The 18,827-nt window shown below is 41.0% G+C and overlaps 1 protein-coding gene across 2 annotated transcripts in view; it reads right to left on the bottom strand.

Annotated features, from left to right (window-relative positions):
* smoc2 (SPARC related modular calcium binding 2) overlaps positions 1-17,752 on the bottom strand; it is a 112,341-nt gene extending 94,589 nt beyond the window's left edge. The window contains exon 1 of one of the 2 annotated variants that reach the window (XM_057847327.1): positions 17,502-17,752. In XM_057847327.1, coding sequence (XP_057703310.1) covers positions 17,502-17,546 — 45 coding nt within the window. In that variant the 5' untranslated portion in view covers positions 17,547-17,752. Of the gene's footprint in view, positions 1-17,497 lie in introns of both variants that reach the window. The other variant, XM_057847328.1, reaches the window with a different exon arrangement.
* Positions 17,753-18,827: the final 1,075 nt, after the last annotated feature.

Below are 18,827 nucleotides of genomic sequence, written 5' to 3'. Positions count from 1 at the left end.
CTTGGTCATTTTGATAGTAGGCTAATATACAGTGGGGCAAATAAGTATTTAATCACCCACTAATTGTGCAAGTTTTCCCGCTTGAAAATATTAGAGAGGCCTGTAATTGTCAACATGGGTAAACCTCAACCATGAAAGACAGAATGTAGAAAAAAAAAGCAGAAAATCACCTTGTTTGATTTTGAAATAATTTATTTGCAGATCACGGTGGAAAATCAGTATTTGGTCAATACCAAAAGTTCATCTCAATACTTTGTTATGTACCCTTTGTTGGCAATAACGGAGGCCAAACCTTTTCTGTAACTCTTCACAAGCTTTTCACACACTGTTGCTGGTATTTTGGCCCATTCCTCCATGCAGATCTCCTCTAGAGCAGTGATGTTTTGGGGCTGTCGTTGGGCAACACGGACTTTCAACTCCCTAAGCAGATTTTCAATGGGGAGACTGGCTAGGCCACTCCAGGACCCTGGATCATCCAAACGCCCTCTAGCGAACCGCAGATGGGCCTGGACGTGTACTTTCTTCAGCACGGGGACACGTCTGGCAGTGCAGGATGAGTCCCTGGCAGCGCATTGTGTTGCTGATAGTAGCCTTTGTTACTGTGGTCCCAGCTCTCTGTAGGTCATTCACTAAGTCCCACCGTGAAGTTCTGTGATTTTTGCTCACCGTTCTTGTCATTTTGACGCCACGGGGTGAGATCTTGCATGGAGCCCCAGATCGAGGGAGATTATCAGTGGTCTTGTATGTCATCCATTTTCTAATAATTGCTGCCACAGTTGATTTCTTTACACCAAGCGTTTTACCTATTGCAGATTCAGTCTTCCCAGCCTGGTGCAGGTCTACAATTTTGTCTCTGGTGTCCTTCGACAGCTCTTTCGTCTTGGCCATAGTGGAGTTTGGAGTGTGACAGACTGAGATTGTGGACAGGTGTCTTTAATACCGATAATGAGTTAAAACAGGTGCCATTAATACAGGTAATGATTGAAGCCTCGATAGACTTCGTTAGAAGAAGTTAGACCTCTTTGACAGCCAGAAATCTTGCTTATTTGTAGGTGACCAAATCCTTATTTTCCACTGTAATTTGTAAATAAATTCTTTAAAAATCAAAAAATGTGATTTTCTGTTTTTTTTCCCCCCACATTCTGTCTCTCATGGTTGAGGTTTACCCACGTTGACAATTACAGGCCTCTCTAATCTTTCAAGTGGGAGAACTTGCACAATTGGTGGTTGACTAAATACTTATTTGCCCCACTGTAGATACATACAGCATGTGTTGCCATTTATTTTTTTGTGGCTCTTGACATATTATAATTTTTTTTTTTTGGTCTCCTATGGTTCTTTCAACATTTTGCATCAGGGATGCTGGAAGTGCAGGGGGTGCTGAGGATCCTTTTATTAGTTTTTCCTGTCTGAAAACAGCCGTTTCGGTCCAAGTTTGTCATGCTTGTGCGTTTTCTCCATACAATGCTGGATAGTTTACGTACTACTACTAGGCTACTATAACGACAGCATTTTATTTCATCTACAGTGTGTTTTGCAGTCTTTGTATTGGAAATAAAAGTGTCCGTGTATTACAGTGCAAATCCCCACAGCTAGAGGACCACATTTGAATACTAAAAAGACCAATAAGCCTGGGTTTTAAAACACACACTTTTTACAACACTCAAATACAGTGTATCACAAGAGTGAGTACGCCTCTCGCATTTCTGCAGATATATATCTTTTCATGGGACACCACTGACAAAATGACACTTTGAAACAATGAAAAGTAGTCTGTGTGCAGCTTATTTAAAAGAGTTATTTTATTTCCCCCTCAAAATATAGCCATTAATATCTAAACCCCTGCCAACATAAGTGACTACACCCCTTTGAAAAAACGTACATACCTAAATGTCCAAATTGAGTACTGCTTGTCATTTTCCCTCCAAAATGTCATGTGACTCGTTACAGGAGTGCTGTCAGCATTGCTGTATTTTCTCTGATGTTTGATATTCAATTATTAGATTTAGCCACTGGTTCATGTTAATATTTTGTTTGTTTTTCCTATTCAGCAATATTGTTTTTTTGGCTATCTTTAAACTTGCCAGTATTTGGCGGGTTTGATCATTTGAGATATTAACTGTATTCAGATCAATCCTGCAGTTCAAAAGGGATGAGAGTTTCTTCGTTACCTGTGACCAGAACTCTTGTACCGGTTTACATTGCCGTAAAGCATGAAAGTATGCATCTGAAGTATCTTCGTTACAGCTTGTACATTTATCGGATTGGGAAAACCCCATTTTGTGCAAGTTAGACTGAGTAATATGCCATCTGTGCAGTATGCCATTGTTTTGTTCTGGTGTTTTTTGTTCAATACAGTCGCTGACCCTTGGGATTGTGTGTGCGTATGCGACAAGAACAGCAAGTGTACGACGCAAAAACTGTCTCTCTTAATCTTCTCCACATCACTCACCACAATACTGTACACAGTTATGGTAAAGTGATTACTTATTAACCATTTTACATTTACTACATTCAAGCTGCCTCACCAAGGCAAGTATGTTTTATCTGCCATTCGGTTGTATGGCGTTGCGTGGTATACGCCGGGGCATAACATAATGAGTTAAAATTCACTTTTTAATTTTCTTGCTCGTATAGTACAGATATTTTAATGAAAAGCATTCATTACATTACATATTATAATACATATATTACAACATTACATATCTGAAATATGAATACGTTGATCGATGATTTGATTGGATCGTTGCTTAACAAAAAACGTAAAAAATGGATCGCTGCCACCCAGACAGTTTAGATCAGTGGTTTTTAACACTAGCTAAATGGTACCGAACCCCACAAGTTTCATATTTGGATTCACCGAACCCTTTGGAATTAGATAATACAGCAATTTTTTAAAATTCAAAAGCAATATATGGCGGAAAACACAGACACGACTGAAAAAGCAGTTTCTGCTCTTGCACCCCTTTTTAAAAGAAACTGCTGTATTTTAAGACAAAACAACTGTTGTGTTTGATAGAACAATATGTTTATCTGCTGCCAAAGCAGATTCATGGCGCATTAAGCCTCCAAACTATTTTCAATTTGTCCGTTTTACCCTGGAAATCCCCGTTTACAGACATCACGCAACTGCTTTTGTTTCAACCCAGCCATAAAATGAAGGTAATTAATTAGGCAGTGCCTTGCAAAAGTATTCGGCCCCTTTGAACCTTGCAACCTTTCGCCACATTTCAGGCTTCAAACATAAAGATATAAAATTTTAATTTTTTGTCAAGAATCAACAACAAGTTGGACACAATCGTGAAGTGGATCAAAATTTATTGGATAATTTAAACTTTTTTTAACAAATAAAAAACTGAAAAGTGGGGCGTGCAATATTATTCGGCCCCCTTGCGTTAATACTTTGTAGCGCCACCTTTTGCTCCAATTACAGCTGCAAGTCGCTTGGGGTATGTTTCTATCAGTTTTGCACATCGAGAGACTGACATTCTTGCCCATTCTTCCTTGCAAAACAGCTCGAGCTCAGTGAGGTTGGATGGAGAGTGTTTGTGAACAGCAGTCTTCAGCTCTTTCCACAGATTCTCGATTGGATTCAGGTCTGGACTTTGACTTGGCCATTCTAACACCTGGATACGTTTATTTTTGAACCATTCCATTGTAGATTTGGCTTTATGTTTTGGATCATTGTCCTGTTGGAAGATAAATCTCTGTCCCAGTCTCAGGTCTTGTGCAGATACCAACAGGTTTTCTTCCAGAATGTTCCTGTATTTGGCTGCATCCACCTTCCCGTCAATTTTAACCATCGGAATTGACTGTCCCTGCTGAAGAAAAGCAGGCCCAAACCATGATGCTGCCACCACCATGTTTGACAGTGGGGATGGTGTGTTCAGGGTGATGAGCTGTGTTGCTTTTACGCCAAACATATCGTTTTCCATTGTGGCCAAAAAGTTCAATTTTGGTTTCATCTGACCAGAGCACCTTCTTCCACATGTTTGGTGTGTCTCCCAGGTGGCTTGTGACAAACTTTAAACGAGACTTTTTATGGATATCTTTGAGAAATGGCTTTCTTCTTGCCACTCTTCCATAAAGGCCAGATTTGTGCAGTGTACGACTGATTGTTGTCCTATGGACAGACTCTCCCACCTCAGCTGTAGACCTCTGCAGTTCATCCAGAGTGATCATGGGCGTCTTGGCTGCATCTCTGATCAGTTTTCTCCTTGTTTGAGAAGAAAGTTTGGAAGGACGGCCGGGTCTTGGTAGATTTGCAGTGGTCTGATGCTCCTTCCATTTCAATATGATGGCTTGCACAGTGCTCCTTGAGATGTTTAAAGCTTGGGAAATCTTTTTGTATCCAAATCCAGCTTTAAACTTCTCCACAACAGTATCTCGAACCTGCCTGGTGTGTTCCTTGGTTTTCATAATGCTCTCTGCACTTTAAACAGAACCCTGAGACTATCACAGTGCAGGTGCATTTATACGGAGACTTGATTACACACAGGTGGATTCTATTTATCATCATTGGTCATTTAGGACAGTACTTCTCAAATGGTGGGGCGCGCCCCCCCAGGGGGGCGCAGAGCGATGCCAGGGGGGGCGCGAGTGACCTCGGGGAACATGCTTTTATTTTTTTTGCCGTACTAGAATAAAGTGTACTTGCACATCCACTCCGTGGGTGGCAGTGGCGCTCTCATTTTCAAAGTGCGTGCAGTATTTTTGAAGTAAGCAAGAGCACACGGAAGTCAGAGACTCATGCAGAGCTGGACTCACGCAGCGACCCACTGTCTTCTTCGGTTCTCACGTGTCCGGCCGAGAAGTGCCGTTTTCGGCTTGGGATCGTCACGACCACCGCCCTCACCTACGGTTCTACCTCGGCCGCCGAGAATGCGCTTTTTTCGGGCCGTTTGCCTTTGACTTTTAATATAGTGGGAAATGAGGAAAGACCACTGTTTACCGAGTCTAAAAATGATTATAGCGGAGAAGCCAAATCAGTTAAGACGCCACTTAAAGACATTCGACCTCAATCTCATAGCCGCTTGATTGTTTTTCAGCGAAAATGTGCCGAATATTGCCAATTGTCACAATCGTCCCGCTTTGTCAGTGTTATATCAGTAAACCAGTGAGCACTGTGGTGAATCAGCGAAAATAAAAACTTTCCTTCTGTCCAGAGACCTTTTTCCCCCCTTCTATTCAGTTTTGTTTTTTTTCGGTCAAATTTTTTGGCATGTTGTCCTGAAGAGTAAATGTTTCTAATCAATTTGAATTTGTTATTATTTACTGATTTTATTACATTTTATTTTTCAGTATCAAATGGTCAAAAATGTACCTTGAGTGTATTTTTACAGTTTGGATGTGAGTTTTTTTTTTTTTTTTTTTTTTTAACTTCAGGCAAATTGATGCGCATTGTCTTTTCTGTTACAAGCAACACAATGTTAAAAAAGTTATACTTTATTATAAGTTGATCTATGTTACTTTTTTTCTTTAATAGAAAAAAAAGGACACAATGTTAGGCTGAGGCGTACTTATAATAGTAATATAGACGAATGATACTATTTACAGTGGTGGCAGAGAGTTGGGGGGGGGCGCGAAACATTTACGTCTTCCTTGGGGGGGCGTAACAGAAAATAATTGAGAAGCACTGATTTAGGACAACATCGGATCATTCAGAGATCCTCACTGAACTTCTGGAGTGAGTTTGCTGCACTGAAAGTAAAGGGGCCGAATAATACTGCGCGCCCCACTTTTCAGTTTTTTATTTGTTAAAAAAGTTTAAATTATCTAATAAATGTTGTTCCACTTCACGATTGTGTCCCACTTGTTGTTGATTCTTGACAAAAAAATTACATTTCATATCTTTATGTTTGAAGCCTGAAATGTGGCGAAAGGTTGCAAGATTCAAGGGGGCCGAATACTTTTGCAAGGCACTGTATTTATTATTCAAAATGTCTGTCGTTTTTAGCTTAGGATCATTAATTGATGTCTAGTATTTTGTTTTTTTAAAAAAAATAAAAAAGTATTGACTCGCATATTTTAAACTTTTAAACAAATGACGTCACAATGAAAAAAATGGTGTCCGTAAAAAAGTCACGGATATCAACCTCATAACTATGGCTTAATTGTATTTTTTTTGTTACTGTCGCATTTTCTCTGATATGTTAGATGATAAATAATCGATCCAAACAAAGAAAAATTGAAAACAAAAAGTTTAAAAGAGTAAACATATGAAAAAGAACATCTCGACCACTCCTTGATGTCTGCGATTTCTGCATCGCGACCCTTGTTATATGACCATGTTTCACCCATAAAATCTTCCCAAAATCCAGCTGTGGCCATTCACAGCTGCGTCTTGACACTCGGTGATACATGCTACATGGAGTTTTTGGATCGAAACAAGGTAAGTACGCGATAATATCTCGTTAAAGTCATGGCGTCTTTAATTCGCTCTCGCGTGAGATTTTAAGCTTTCCAATGATGTATCACACATGCATATCGGACAATTTTGAAATGTGGCCAAATTGGGGGTCTCAGAGCGGAACTTCATGTCACCTGAGTGTTTTCCGCCATACGTTGATCGATGTCTTGCATTTTGATCCATTTGATTGGATTGTTGCTTAACAAGCAACGTAAAAAATGGATCGCTGCCACCCCGACAGTCTAAATGGATTGGACATTTATCGCCGTCAATGGCAGGCAATGAGTTAACACTCTGTGAAAAATGCCGCTCTTCAGAGACGAGTGTGCCATCATTCATCCTAATTCAAACACTGTTTACTAGCATTGCAGTTTTTTTTTGTTTTTTTTTATCAGACTATTCTCCGCGTGAATTCTGACAGTGTCGTCAGACTACAAATAAATAATACAAAGATAAATAAATCACGTGAAGAAGTTGTTAAGAGCTGTCTGCTGCCAGACGAGCGCTGAATAATAAGCGTCTGAATTGCCGTCTAGTCAGACAGGAAGTGTCTGCAATTGTTGACATGACTAGAAAAATAAGATGTTTTAAATGAGAGTTGAGAAGCGCATTAAGAAACTCATGACTGCATCAACCACAGAGGTCAAAACAAGTATAAAAAGTACTTTGACTGTAATGTTGACAATTGAATTGGTCAAATAATAGTTCGAATAAACACACTATTAAAAGATGTCCAATGTCCTTTTTTTCATCCTTCTGACGTGACTTTAAATACGTTTGTCACTACTAAACGTCCAATCACAATCGCTATGCGTGATGTAGTTTCTGATTCGATGGTGATCATTTCAGCAAAATAATTCCAAAAATATGACATGACACGACAACAACTGAAGTAACTGTTAAAGTCAGGTAGCACTTGCCAGCCTTTGTAACTCTTTTATAAAAAATAAAACACTACCATTTCTATTGTGGGATTACACACAGTTACAGTGCTGGTCAAAAGTACTGGCACTCCTGAAATTCTGTCGGATAATGCTCAACTTCTCCCAGAAAATGAATGCAATTACAAATGCTTTGGTAGTAATATCTTCATTTATTTTACTTGCAATGAAAAACACAAAAGAGAATGGAGAATTTTTTTTATTTATTTATTTATTTTTTTTAAAAATCATTATCATTTTACACAAAAGTCCAAAAATGGGCGTGTTACGTGCCAAGGACGGCTCGCGAAGGGCGTAACATAAAACGAGCCACACAAATTCACAAGTGGCACAAATTTATTTACACAACAATCAAACTCGCAATGAATATACAAAATGTGGATGAAGCGCGGCCAAAACAACAAACAAAAGGAATCTACACTTGAACCCCACCTGCTAACTAAACCCTGACCATGAAAAAGAAAGAAAAGACAGCCACTTGCCTAGCTTCTTACGCTAAACAAAACAGGAGAAAACGGGTTGAACAGAAATGGCGACTTACCCCTACTTGCTTCAGCGCTCTTTTTTACAGTGGTGAACAAAAAAGATTCAATATTGAATAAACACAAAAGACCTCACCGAAAAAGCGGGAGTGTATCAGACTAGCGATCAAAGCACACGAGAGTGAATGGCGAGCAAACAGCTGGCGAGGAGGACCGCGGCAGAATGCTGTCAAATGTGACCTCACAGAGCGTTGACAGAGGCAGGTTTATGAAGCTTGGCGCCTTTTTCTTGGCCAATCAGCGGTGGCGACGTCATCGGTCTGTCCTGCGTCGATCAGCTTTCGTCATAGTGGGAGGGGTAGCAGCCAGCTGGTGGAGGTGACGATCAGCTGACTGGAAGAGTCTCATAAAATTAACTATTAAACGGCCAGGGACGTCACAGGGCGGGACAAAAGTACTGGCACCCTCAGCCTCATACTTGGTAGCACAACCTTTAGACAAAATAACTGCGAACAACTGCTTCCGGTATCCATCAATGAGTTTCTGCTGGAATTTTAGACCATTCTTCTTTGGCCGACTGTTCCAGGTCTCTGGAGATTTGTAGGGTGCCATTTTCAGACGTCTCCAAAGGTGTTCTATGAGATTCAGGTCTGGACTCACTTTAGAAGACTCCAGTGCTTTCTCTCAAACCATTTTCTAGTGCTTTTTGAAGTGTGTTTTGGGTCATTGTCTTGCTGGAAGACCCATGACCTCTGAGGGAGACACAGCTTTCTACATTATACTGCAAAATTTGTTGGTCGTCTTCAGACTTCATAATGCCATGCACACGGTCAAGCAGTCCAGCAACCCCACCAGGGAACCTCAGCCATGTTTGATTGTGGGAACCGTGCTCATTTCTTTGAAGGCCTCGTTTTGTTTTTTTTTCCTGAAAACTCTATGTTGATGTCTTTTCCCAAAAAGCTGTACTTGTGTCTCATCTGATCACAGAACATTCTTCTGAACGTTTTTGGCTTTCTCAGGTAAGTTTTGGCAAACTCCAGCCTGTTTTTTTTTTTTTTTTTTTTTTATGTCTCTAAGTCAGAAGTGGGGTCTTCCTGGGTATCCTACCTTCTTTGGCCAACTGCTCCAGGTCTCTGAGATTTGAAGGAAGCCATTTTCAGATCTCTCCACAGCTGTTCTATGGGATTAAGGTCTGGCCACTTTAGAAGTCTCCAGTGCTTTCTCTCAAACCATTTTCTAGTGCTTTTTGAAGTGTGTTTTGGGTCATTTTCCTGCTGGAAGACTCTGAGGGGACACCCAGCTTTCTCCCACAGGGCCCTACATTATGCTGCAAAATTCGTTGGTAGTCTTCAGACTTCACAATGCCATGCAGACGGTCAAGCAGTCCAGTGCCACAGGCAGGAAAGCAGCCCCATAATATCAGGGACCCTCCGCCATGTTTTCGACTATGGGGACCTTGTTCTTTTCTTTGAAGGCCTTGTTTTTTTCCCTGTAAACGCTATGTAGACTTTTGTCTCATCTGACCAAAAAACATTCTTCCAAAAACATTTCTGGCTTTCTCAGGTAGGTTTTGGCAAACTCCAGCCTGGCTTTTTCATGTCTCTGGGTCAGAAGTGGGGTTTTCCTGGGTATTGAAGTCAGTATGCATCTCGCCTAACGTAATCATATCCATAAATGGAGTTGTTTTTCGCAGAAAACCGCTGACAGTTAGTTTTGCCTCAGATAATCATGGACTTTTAACGGCCAATGCAGAAAGACTCATGACCTAATCACCAAATGTTCTAGACACCTCCTTAACTATACCGCATATAAACAACGCCGAGCCATCTGTCTCGTGTGCTTTTACATCTACATCACGGCTTGTTCTGCCACGAAATACACCCAGAAATTTCTGAAATTAAAACTGCGCAGTATTGATCTCTTGCCTCCAGTCTTTATTAAGCAATCCAGTCTAGCCGTCTCACCTGAATTGAAAACTAACACACGGAGGACCTGAAAGACTGCCTCCAACAGTATCCTACCATAGAGTCCCTTTTCATTCAGTCACCGACGGATAGTACGGGTTGACACTGTTGTACTCTCGGACTGCAGGACAGCTTGAACCTCTTTGGATGTTCGTCAAGTTTCTTTATCCAGCATCCGCACAATCTTTCGTTGAAATCTCAATTTTTCTTTTCCGTCCACATCTAGGGAGGCATTTACATCTAGCTACAGTGCAGTGGGCTCTACACCTATTGATGACAATGCGCACGGTAGACACAGAAATATTCAGGTCTTTGGAGATGGACCGTGATGCCGGTAGTGTGACGGTACGGGACGGATACAAATACCATTACACTTTTACTGGCAGTCCTGAGTGGAAGTTAAAGTCAAATGTCATGGCTCGCCATACAGTACAAGTAGTTCCTATAGCTCAGCACGCCACCGATGACTCACACCTCACATCGCCAATTACCTCTCCGCTAATGCCGCCTGATTGCTGTTATTACTCTCCTCTTCCTCATTTCCGTGTGAGCTGGCGGGTTACTGACGTCCGCTCTGTTAAATGGCTATTTTTTCTCTTCTCAGGTGGTTGTTGCCGCGCGAGCGTCACCGCGGCAACGGGGAAAAAGCGCCGCTCCAACTCGACGGGGTTCGCGCCGACGCCCACGGCCTCTCAGCAGAGAACAAAGTAGGTAATGTAGGAGACGGACGTGGTTAGAAGCACACAGAAGTAAAAAAGATGGAAATGATTGATTGAGGAAGGAAGTAGGATGAAGGTTTGAAAAGTTATAAAGTTGAAGAAAGAAACTTGGCGTCCGGAAACCGAAATTCCGTCGAAATGAACGCGCTCACAGAAACGCTCCAGAGGCGTTAATACTAGGGCTGTCAAACGATTAAAATTTTTAATCGAATTAATCACAGCTTAAAAATTAATTAATTGCAATTCAAACCATCTCTAAGATATGCCATATTTTTCTGTAAACTATTGTTGGAATGGAAAGATAAGACACAAAAAGGATATATACATTCAACATACTGTGCATATGTACTGTATTTGTTTATTAAGACAATAAATCAACAAGATAGCATTAACTTTAACATTCTGTTAAAGCCATCCATGGATAGAAAGACTTGTACTAACATTTATCTTTTAAGAACTACAAGTTACAGAAATTTTATATTAAAATCGCTCTTAATGTTTTTGTTTTCATAAAATTTGTAAAATTTTCAATCAAAAAATAAACTAGTAGCTCGCCATTGTTGATGTCAATAATTACACAATGCTCATGGTGCTGAAACCCATAAAATCAGTTGCACCCAAGCGCCAGAAGAGGGCGACAAAACACCAAAAAACACAAGTAACAAGTGGACATGACACTGTGCTGTCATTTTAATCTGTTTGAGCGGAGCATGTGTGTTAAATGCATCAAATATTTTAACGTGATTAATTTAAAAAAATAATTACCGCCCGTTAAAGCGAAAATTTCAATAGCCCTAGTTGATACATGACATTTAGTTCACGTTCAGACGAATAGAGAACAAACGAGAGGAGAAGTGATAAAAACTTGATTGCGTGTTTATGCTACTTGCCTATAAGTAGCATTGAAAAGTCATATTGTGAGGCAGAGTAGAACCTACAGTAAGGCTGCAACAAATAATCGATTAAAATCGATTAATAAATTAGTTGCCAAGAAATGTATTAATCGATTAATAAATTAGTGGCCCAAAAATGTATTAATCGATTTTGTTGGTTTGATTGGGTCCTTGTTTGTGTGTAATGTGAGCCTGCACGTGCGCCAGTGATTAGAGTAAGAGAGAGAGCGTTCACTGCTACACTCAGGTTAGGTTGCTAAATCAATATTATTATGAAATGTCGAGAGTCAAAATTGTCTTTTGTGTTGTTGGATCCAGTGTGCCTCTGTCAGAGGTGAGGAAATGAATTCTTTGTTAATGCGACGTTACTACTTAAAAGGTAGCGCTAAGCTAGTTGGCGATGATGCTAATCAGTGTCTTAAGTGTCCGTTTTTATTGTGTTCTGGAGAAGCATATTAGCACTTGAGTCATTGTTAGATAGTAAAGTTGTCTCATTTTTATAACAAAACCACACAAATAAACCCAACTTAGAGAAATTGTTGAAGGAGATTTTCTTATAGACACCGTCTAACTGTTTGTATTATTCTAGCACACTTCATATAATCAATCAGGGAATAGTATCTTTTCCCGTATTTACCGATCGACTGTATTACTGTAACACACCCAATATAAAATAAATAGCACTTACAGTATACCATAGCAGAATATAGGGCAAAAGAGATACATAACGCCTTTTTATCACGGAAGCCCAACGTGTGCGTCATGCAACTGATTAAGCAAGATTGACGCTGACAAGCCCACGTCTACACCACCAACTCTCGCAATCAGTTCTCCCGGACAGTCCAGAACAAATGGCGGGACGCCCTGTCCCAACACAAGAAACACCGGAGAACCCCCGATATCCAACTGATAACACGCCTGATAAGACTAACCCTAGCCCCTTTGACGCTGAGGTGGCAAAATCCACGACCCTCATTGCCCTGACAACAGTAACTCCCGAATCCTCCTGTCCAATCCACAAACAGACGATAATCCCAAAACACACCCTTCTTCCTGCCCCGCGAGAGCCTTCAAAACTGAATGTTTAACTAAGCATTGTCAGGATCATTATCAGGCTCCCGCAGAGCTTGCTGATGAGCTGATCATCTGATTCAGGTGTGTTAAAGGAGGGAGACATGGAAAACAAGCTGGATAGGGGCTCTTGAGGACTGGACTTGGGCACCCCTGGCTTTGGGCATGGTAGCCATGTTGTTAAATGCGCTATATAAGTACTCTCCATTATCATCATAGTCCCTCAGCTAGGACCTGTTTGCCAAGGGTGAATCTGCCAGCGGCATAAAGGCCCAGACAACAGAGCTCCCAGTATTAATGCTTTCATAGGCCGATATTATCGGCTAACCAATAATATCGGACAACTCTAATAAAAACCATTAGTGCACGACTCAAACCATCTTTCAGCCGGACAGCTACAAAGTATGCAAGTTTTCATGAGGAACTTGCGAGCAGAGTAATAACGACACACTAAATTAACGGGAAAATGATCATTTCATTTCCAGCGTGACTCTAATGGAAGCAGACACGAGTGCGCGTTCCAAAGTGTCGACGGAGCGCGAGGTCCGAGACGGGGCTATTGATTTAGCGGCCTGCTGGCTCAACTCATTTCACTTTAGCAGAATTAACTTGCAGTCACTTGGAACAGGCTCTAAAAAGACAATCAATCAGAGTCAACGCGCCATTTGTCAAACACTCATTGTTCCCGACGAGTTCAAACGGTAAAAGATTCAATTCTCCTTTTAGCTCGCTTGTAATGCTCCTTGTGGTTTCATCACATGTATTCACCTAAATTGTTCCAAATGCCATCGTTTACGTGCTATGGCGACACGCACGCCGGATAAGGGACAGAGTTCAGGCTCTGGTATTTGCCTGACATTTCATTCTAATCTGCTGTGAGAAACAGCTGCCACACACACACAAATAAACGCAGGCAAAACACGAGTGCTTCATCTCGTGGATGATGTTCAAACCAGGTTGGACATAGCATTTGGGTCTATAATCAGGCCTAAAACACACAAATCTTTGACTTAGCGGCTAAATGCCAGAGGATCCCTCCTTGGGCATGTCAATCTGCAATCTGAGTCGAGGGAATTCGAGGGGTGGAAATGCTTGGAGCTGTCCTTCACCTCATTGAACAGGGATTTTTAGATGAGTGCCAGACTTGACTTGCGGATTGATATTAGGGGTGTGACTAGGGTGTCCAAACGTCCTCTTTGCCCGGACAAGTCTTCTTGTCACGTGCTTTCCGTAGCGTCCAGCCGGATTTAATAAATTAATGAAAATGTCAGGTTTTTATGATTTTTCACGGGACCAATTTGAAGATAATCCCTCCGGCCGCTAGGGGGCAGCGCCTGCCACCGTTGACGTTAGGGCTGCAGCTATCGAATATTTTAGTAATCAACTGAAAATTCTATCGATTAATCGAGTAATCGGATAAAACAAATACATTTTTAGGTGAAGAGCAATTATAAATATACATGAGAAAACAAGACATTTCATCTCATCTTGAACCATTTTCAGTCAATCAATGTCTTTATTTTCCATGTATGTTGTTGAAAACAGCCAACAATTGCATCTCAGATGTAACTAGAATTAAAAAAAAAAAAGTAATTCGCTGCTTTCACTCAAAAAACCTTTAGACCTTGTTTAAAAAAAAATGCCTTTACGCTTGATAACACACATCACTTAAAAGTTAGGATTTTTTCCCACGTGTTTCAATTGAATTTCCATTTGTGTCAAGCCATTTTTAAGTTCTAGTTAAGTTTTAAGTTAGTCTAAACTGTAAGTCCTGATAGGATTTTGAGTTTTTGCAGTGTTCAAAATAAATGTATGATACAGGCTGTATTGGAGCACATTAGGGACTAGTGCTACTTGGTGTTTTATCCAGCAATGACTACTGAGCTAAAATTGATAGTTAGCATTATTGAGTTTTTATTTTACATCCTCATCACTCCACAACGCTATGTTATGTTAAAGCCTGTATGTAAGACACGTTAGCCACGCATCAAAAGTGGTCATAATTAATAGAAACCTAGCCCTCCGCAGGGCTAACGTTAGGTGAGCGAGTTAGTAGTGACAGTAACGTTAATCTTATTTATTAGCGCTTAATGCTCTTAATTAGCGCTTAGCGCTCTACTGCTTTAAGATGGCGGCTGTTTACTAACGCTGCCCAGACGCGGCCGAGTCTGTCATTTCGTATGTAGTTCAACATACATGTGATCTCTATGAGACTCACCAGACGCTACCAACGAAGCATCGTGTGGGCTAGTATTTAGCAACGTCGGCGTCGTTTGCAGCGGCTGTCGGCTGCAGTAAGTTTTTTTTTTTTTCTTCCTCTACGCACGTGACATCAGCGCGTTGTCCCGCATTAAAAGTAGTCCGAGCAAAACGTGATGCTTAGAGCTGTCAAAATATACGATTACTCGAGGTGAATAAAATTACTCGGATCAGTTTTTAAACTCGAGTTACTCGAGTTGCTCGAGTATTCGTTTCAGCTCTAGTTGACGTGGCTATTACAAGTAAGGGTGGGAGAAGGAGTAGATCTTCTTCTTGTTTTTTGTTGGCAGTTTACACTTTGTTTCATGGGGAATTACCACCATCTACTGACGGTTTGGCGAGAGATCAGACTATAGCAGTACTTCTCAAATAGTGGGGCGCGCCCCCCTGGGGGGGCGCAGAGCAATGCCAGGGGGGGCGCATGTGACCTCGGGGAACATGTTTTTTTTTTTTTTGCCGTACTGGAATAAAGTCTACTTGCACATCCACTCAGTAGGTGGCAGTGGCGCTCTCATTTTCAGAGTGCGCGCAGTATTTTTGAACTAAGGAAGAGCACTCAGCACACACAGACAACAGATATGAAGTGCAGTGTGCCACCGCCGTTTTCGAAAGCCGTTTTCCGACCGGACTCACTCACGCAGCGACCCACCGTCTTGTCCGGTTCTCACGTCGCCGCCCGAGAAGTGCCATTTTCGGCTTGGGATCGTCAAGACGACTGCCCTCACCTACGGTTCTACCTCGGCCGCCGTGAATGCGCTTTTTTCGTGCCGTTTGCCTTTTAGCTTTGACTTTTAATACAGTGGGTGATGATGAAAGACCACTGTTTACTGTGTCTAAAAATAATTATAGCAGACAGCAAGAAGCCAAATCAATTAAGACGCCACTTAAAGACATTAGACCCCAATCTCATTGTTAAGCCGCTTGATTTTTTCAGTGAAAACGTGCCGAATATTGCCAACAATCGTCCTGCTTTGTCAGTGTTATATCAGTAAGCCAGTGAGCATTGTTAGCATGCTAATTGCAAAATAACTCCACACCATTGCAAAGGAGGTAAATACTGTGAGCAGCAAAAATAAAAACTGTCCTGTCCAAGGACACTCCCCCCCCCCCCTTTTATTCAGATTTGTTTTTTCGGTCAAATTTTTTGGCACATTGTCCTCATGAGTGAATGTTTCTAATCAATTTCAATTTGGTATTATTTACTGATTTTATTACATTTTATTTTTCTGTATCAAATGGTCAAAAATGTACCTTGAGTGTATTTTTTAGTTTGGATGTGAATTTTTTTTTTAAATTCAGGCAAATTGATGCACATCAAGTCTTCTCTGTTACAAACAAAACAATGTTTATAATAAAGTTATACTTTATTATAAGTTGATCTATGTTACTTTTTTTCTTTATTAGAAAAAAGGGACACAATGTTAGGCAGATGCGTATTTATAATAGTAATTTTATAGACAAATGATACTATTTACAGTGGCGGCAGAGAGTTTGGGGGGGGCGCGAAACATTTACGTCTTCCTTGGGGGGGCGTGACAGAAAATAATTGAGAAGCACTGGACTATAGTAAGGAGTTCAATCAGGAGTTCTAAGACGTGGCTCCTTAGACCTTTCTGTATATCTACTGTTAATGTCGATCACGTGTCTTCTGTTGTATATTGGGTTATATGCGTAAACAGAGATGCAGTATATTGTATGAGTCTTGTAATTGTTCTGCGTTCGTTTATTCGGTTAAATGTTAGTATTATATTCTAAGTAGCTGTGTTTCTTATGAGTTCTTTTTACGATAAATACGTATATAATGGCAACTGTTGACTTCTGTCGGAGATTTGTCCTGTCGTAATCTGTAAAATCCCGTTTAGTGTCGCATCGTTGCGCTGCCGATGATTGTAAACTTTTGTAGCAAGGTTTGATTTTGCCCCGGCTCCCGGGACTTGCTAATAGGGTTGCTATCAGTGAGCTCAGCTGCGCTAGGCATTATGGGCAATGTAGTTTTGAACTGCTGCATTTGGAAACATGCTGGTTGAATAGCTTGTCAGTTTATTTCGATTATTGTTTGCGTACAATCTAGAACATAAAATTGAGTGGGAATAACAATTTGTCAACGACAATTGTCGTGATAGTAATTTATAAAAATGTTGAGTTGGCACATAGCCTACTTTGTGTGTGTATTGACTGGACTACATTTCCATGAGTCTGCTTTATATATATATATTTTTTGATTGATCATTATTGTTTTTTTTAATTGTTTGATTTTTTTAGGAAGAATAAAGCCCGTTGTGTTACCAGTTGAGTAAAAAAATATTTCCATATACAGTGGGGAGACCCATTGGCAGTGTATCAAATACTTGTTCTCCCCACTGTAGTATTTAATATATACTATATGACAATAGGCCTGTTTTTAAAAAAAATTTTTTAATAAAACTAATTTTTCTATCCAGACAGAGGAGGCACACGTTAAATATTTTAAAGTGATATAGGCATCTTTGAGTGAACTTCGAGTAAAATTCAAGTATCTTGAGGCCGGGCCGAGTGGTCTCTTTTTTGGAAATCAAAATATGGTCATCCTAGGTGTGACAAAATATCGAAATGGTGATGTTGTAGTGACCACTACAGCTGCTTGACAATTCACCCACGGAACTAATGTGGGTGATGTTGTGTTCTGTAGAGGAATTTTTTGAAGCACGGCAGAGAGACGAGAGACACTAGTGCCTGAACACACAAGACATGAACTCAACTCATCGAGCGACAAGACTCACTAACATCATACGCTGCATTGATCCGTTCCGGGCCTTCTCGCCGCTGCATCTGTTCCTGGCCTGCTCGACGACGCCACGTCTGCTCTTGGTCTTCCTGCTGACGTCGATCCTGTGCTTGCGTCTCTGGCCTCCGCCGACGTCGCTTCTGTGAAGCCTCCGGTGTCGCACCTCTGCCAGCGCCTCCGAACGCCGTCGTCTCTCCTCTTTGGCCACTTCTAGATGACGAAGACGTCGCTTCGACTCTGCCCCAATAGCAGGCGACTGCGTGCCGGATCCAGCCTCAGCTAGCCAGATCCGCAATGGAATCACACCCGCTTAATGTCACTGCACCAGATGCAGCCCGAATCAGCACTATGACAGTCTAAATTAGGGGTCCCCAACCGGTCCGTAGCGCATTTGCTACCAGGCCGCACAGAAATAATACATTATTTATGAACGACTGCATTCTGGCCGAATTAACTTTGGCCTGTGCCCCTTAACACACCAATATCCCTGTCAACTAGAAGAAGAACAGACAACACATGGGAACTTAAATACAGATATGGGGTTACAAGACAATTAGACACAGGTGGTTGATACAAGAGGCAGCGGATTGGCAAGACACAAGGAGCAGGCTACAACAGGTGAAAACAATGGGTAATCACATTGACAAGAAAAACTAAGGTAAAATCCTAACAAACTTAACTCAAACTATGACAGGTTGCTCCCAGTTCACAATGGATTAGGCATACACTGCTGGCCAAAAGTATTGGCACCCTTGCAATTCTGTCAGATAATGCTCAATTTATCCCAGAAAATGATTGCAATTACAAGTGCTTTGGTAGTAATATCTTCATTGATTTTGTGTGCAATGACAAAACACAAAAGAGAATGGAAAAAAAAAAAAAAAAAATCATGATCATTTTACAGAAAACTCCAAAAATGGCACCCTTTGAAAAATCATGTGATGCTTCTCTAACCTGTGTAATGAACAGCACCTGCTACTTACTTTTAGAACATTACAGGTGTTGGCAATAACTAAATCACACTTGCAGCCAGTTAAAATGGATTAATATTGACTCAACGTCTGTCCTGTGTCCTTGTGTGTACTATATTGAGCATGGGGGAGAGAAAGAAGACCAAAGAACTGTGTGAGGACTTGAGAAGCAAAATTGAGGAAGCATGGGCAATCTCAAAGCTACAAGTCCATCTCCAAAGACCTGAATGTTCCTGTGTCTACCTTGCGCATTGTCATCAATAAGTGTAAAGCCCACGGCACTTTGGCTAACCTCCCTAGATGTGGATGGAAAAGAAGAATTGACGAGAGATTTCAACAAAACATTGTGCAGAT

The sequence above is a fragment of the Corythoichthys intestinalis genome, chromosome 10 (genome assembly GCF_030265065.1).
Source record: "Corythoichthys intestinalis isolate RoL2023-P3 chromosome 10, ASM3026506v1, whole genome shotgun sequence".
Taxonomy (NCBI): Eukaryota; Metazoa; Chordata; class Actinopteri; order Syngnathiformes; family Syngnathidae; genus Corythoichthys; species Corythoichthys intestinalis.
Note: the sequence above shows the minus strand (reverse complement) of the source record. Positions and strands in the feature narration are given on the sequence as shown.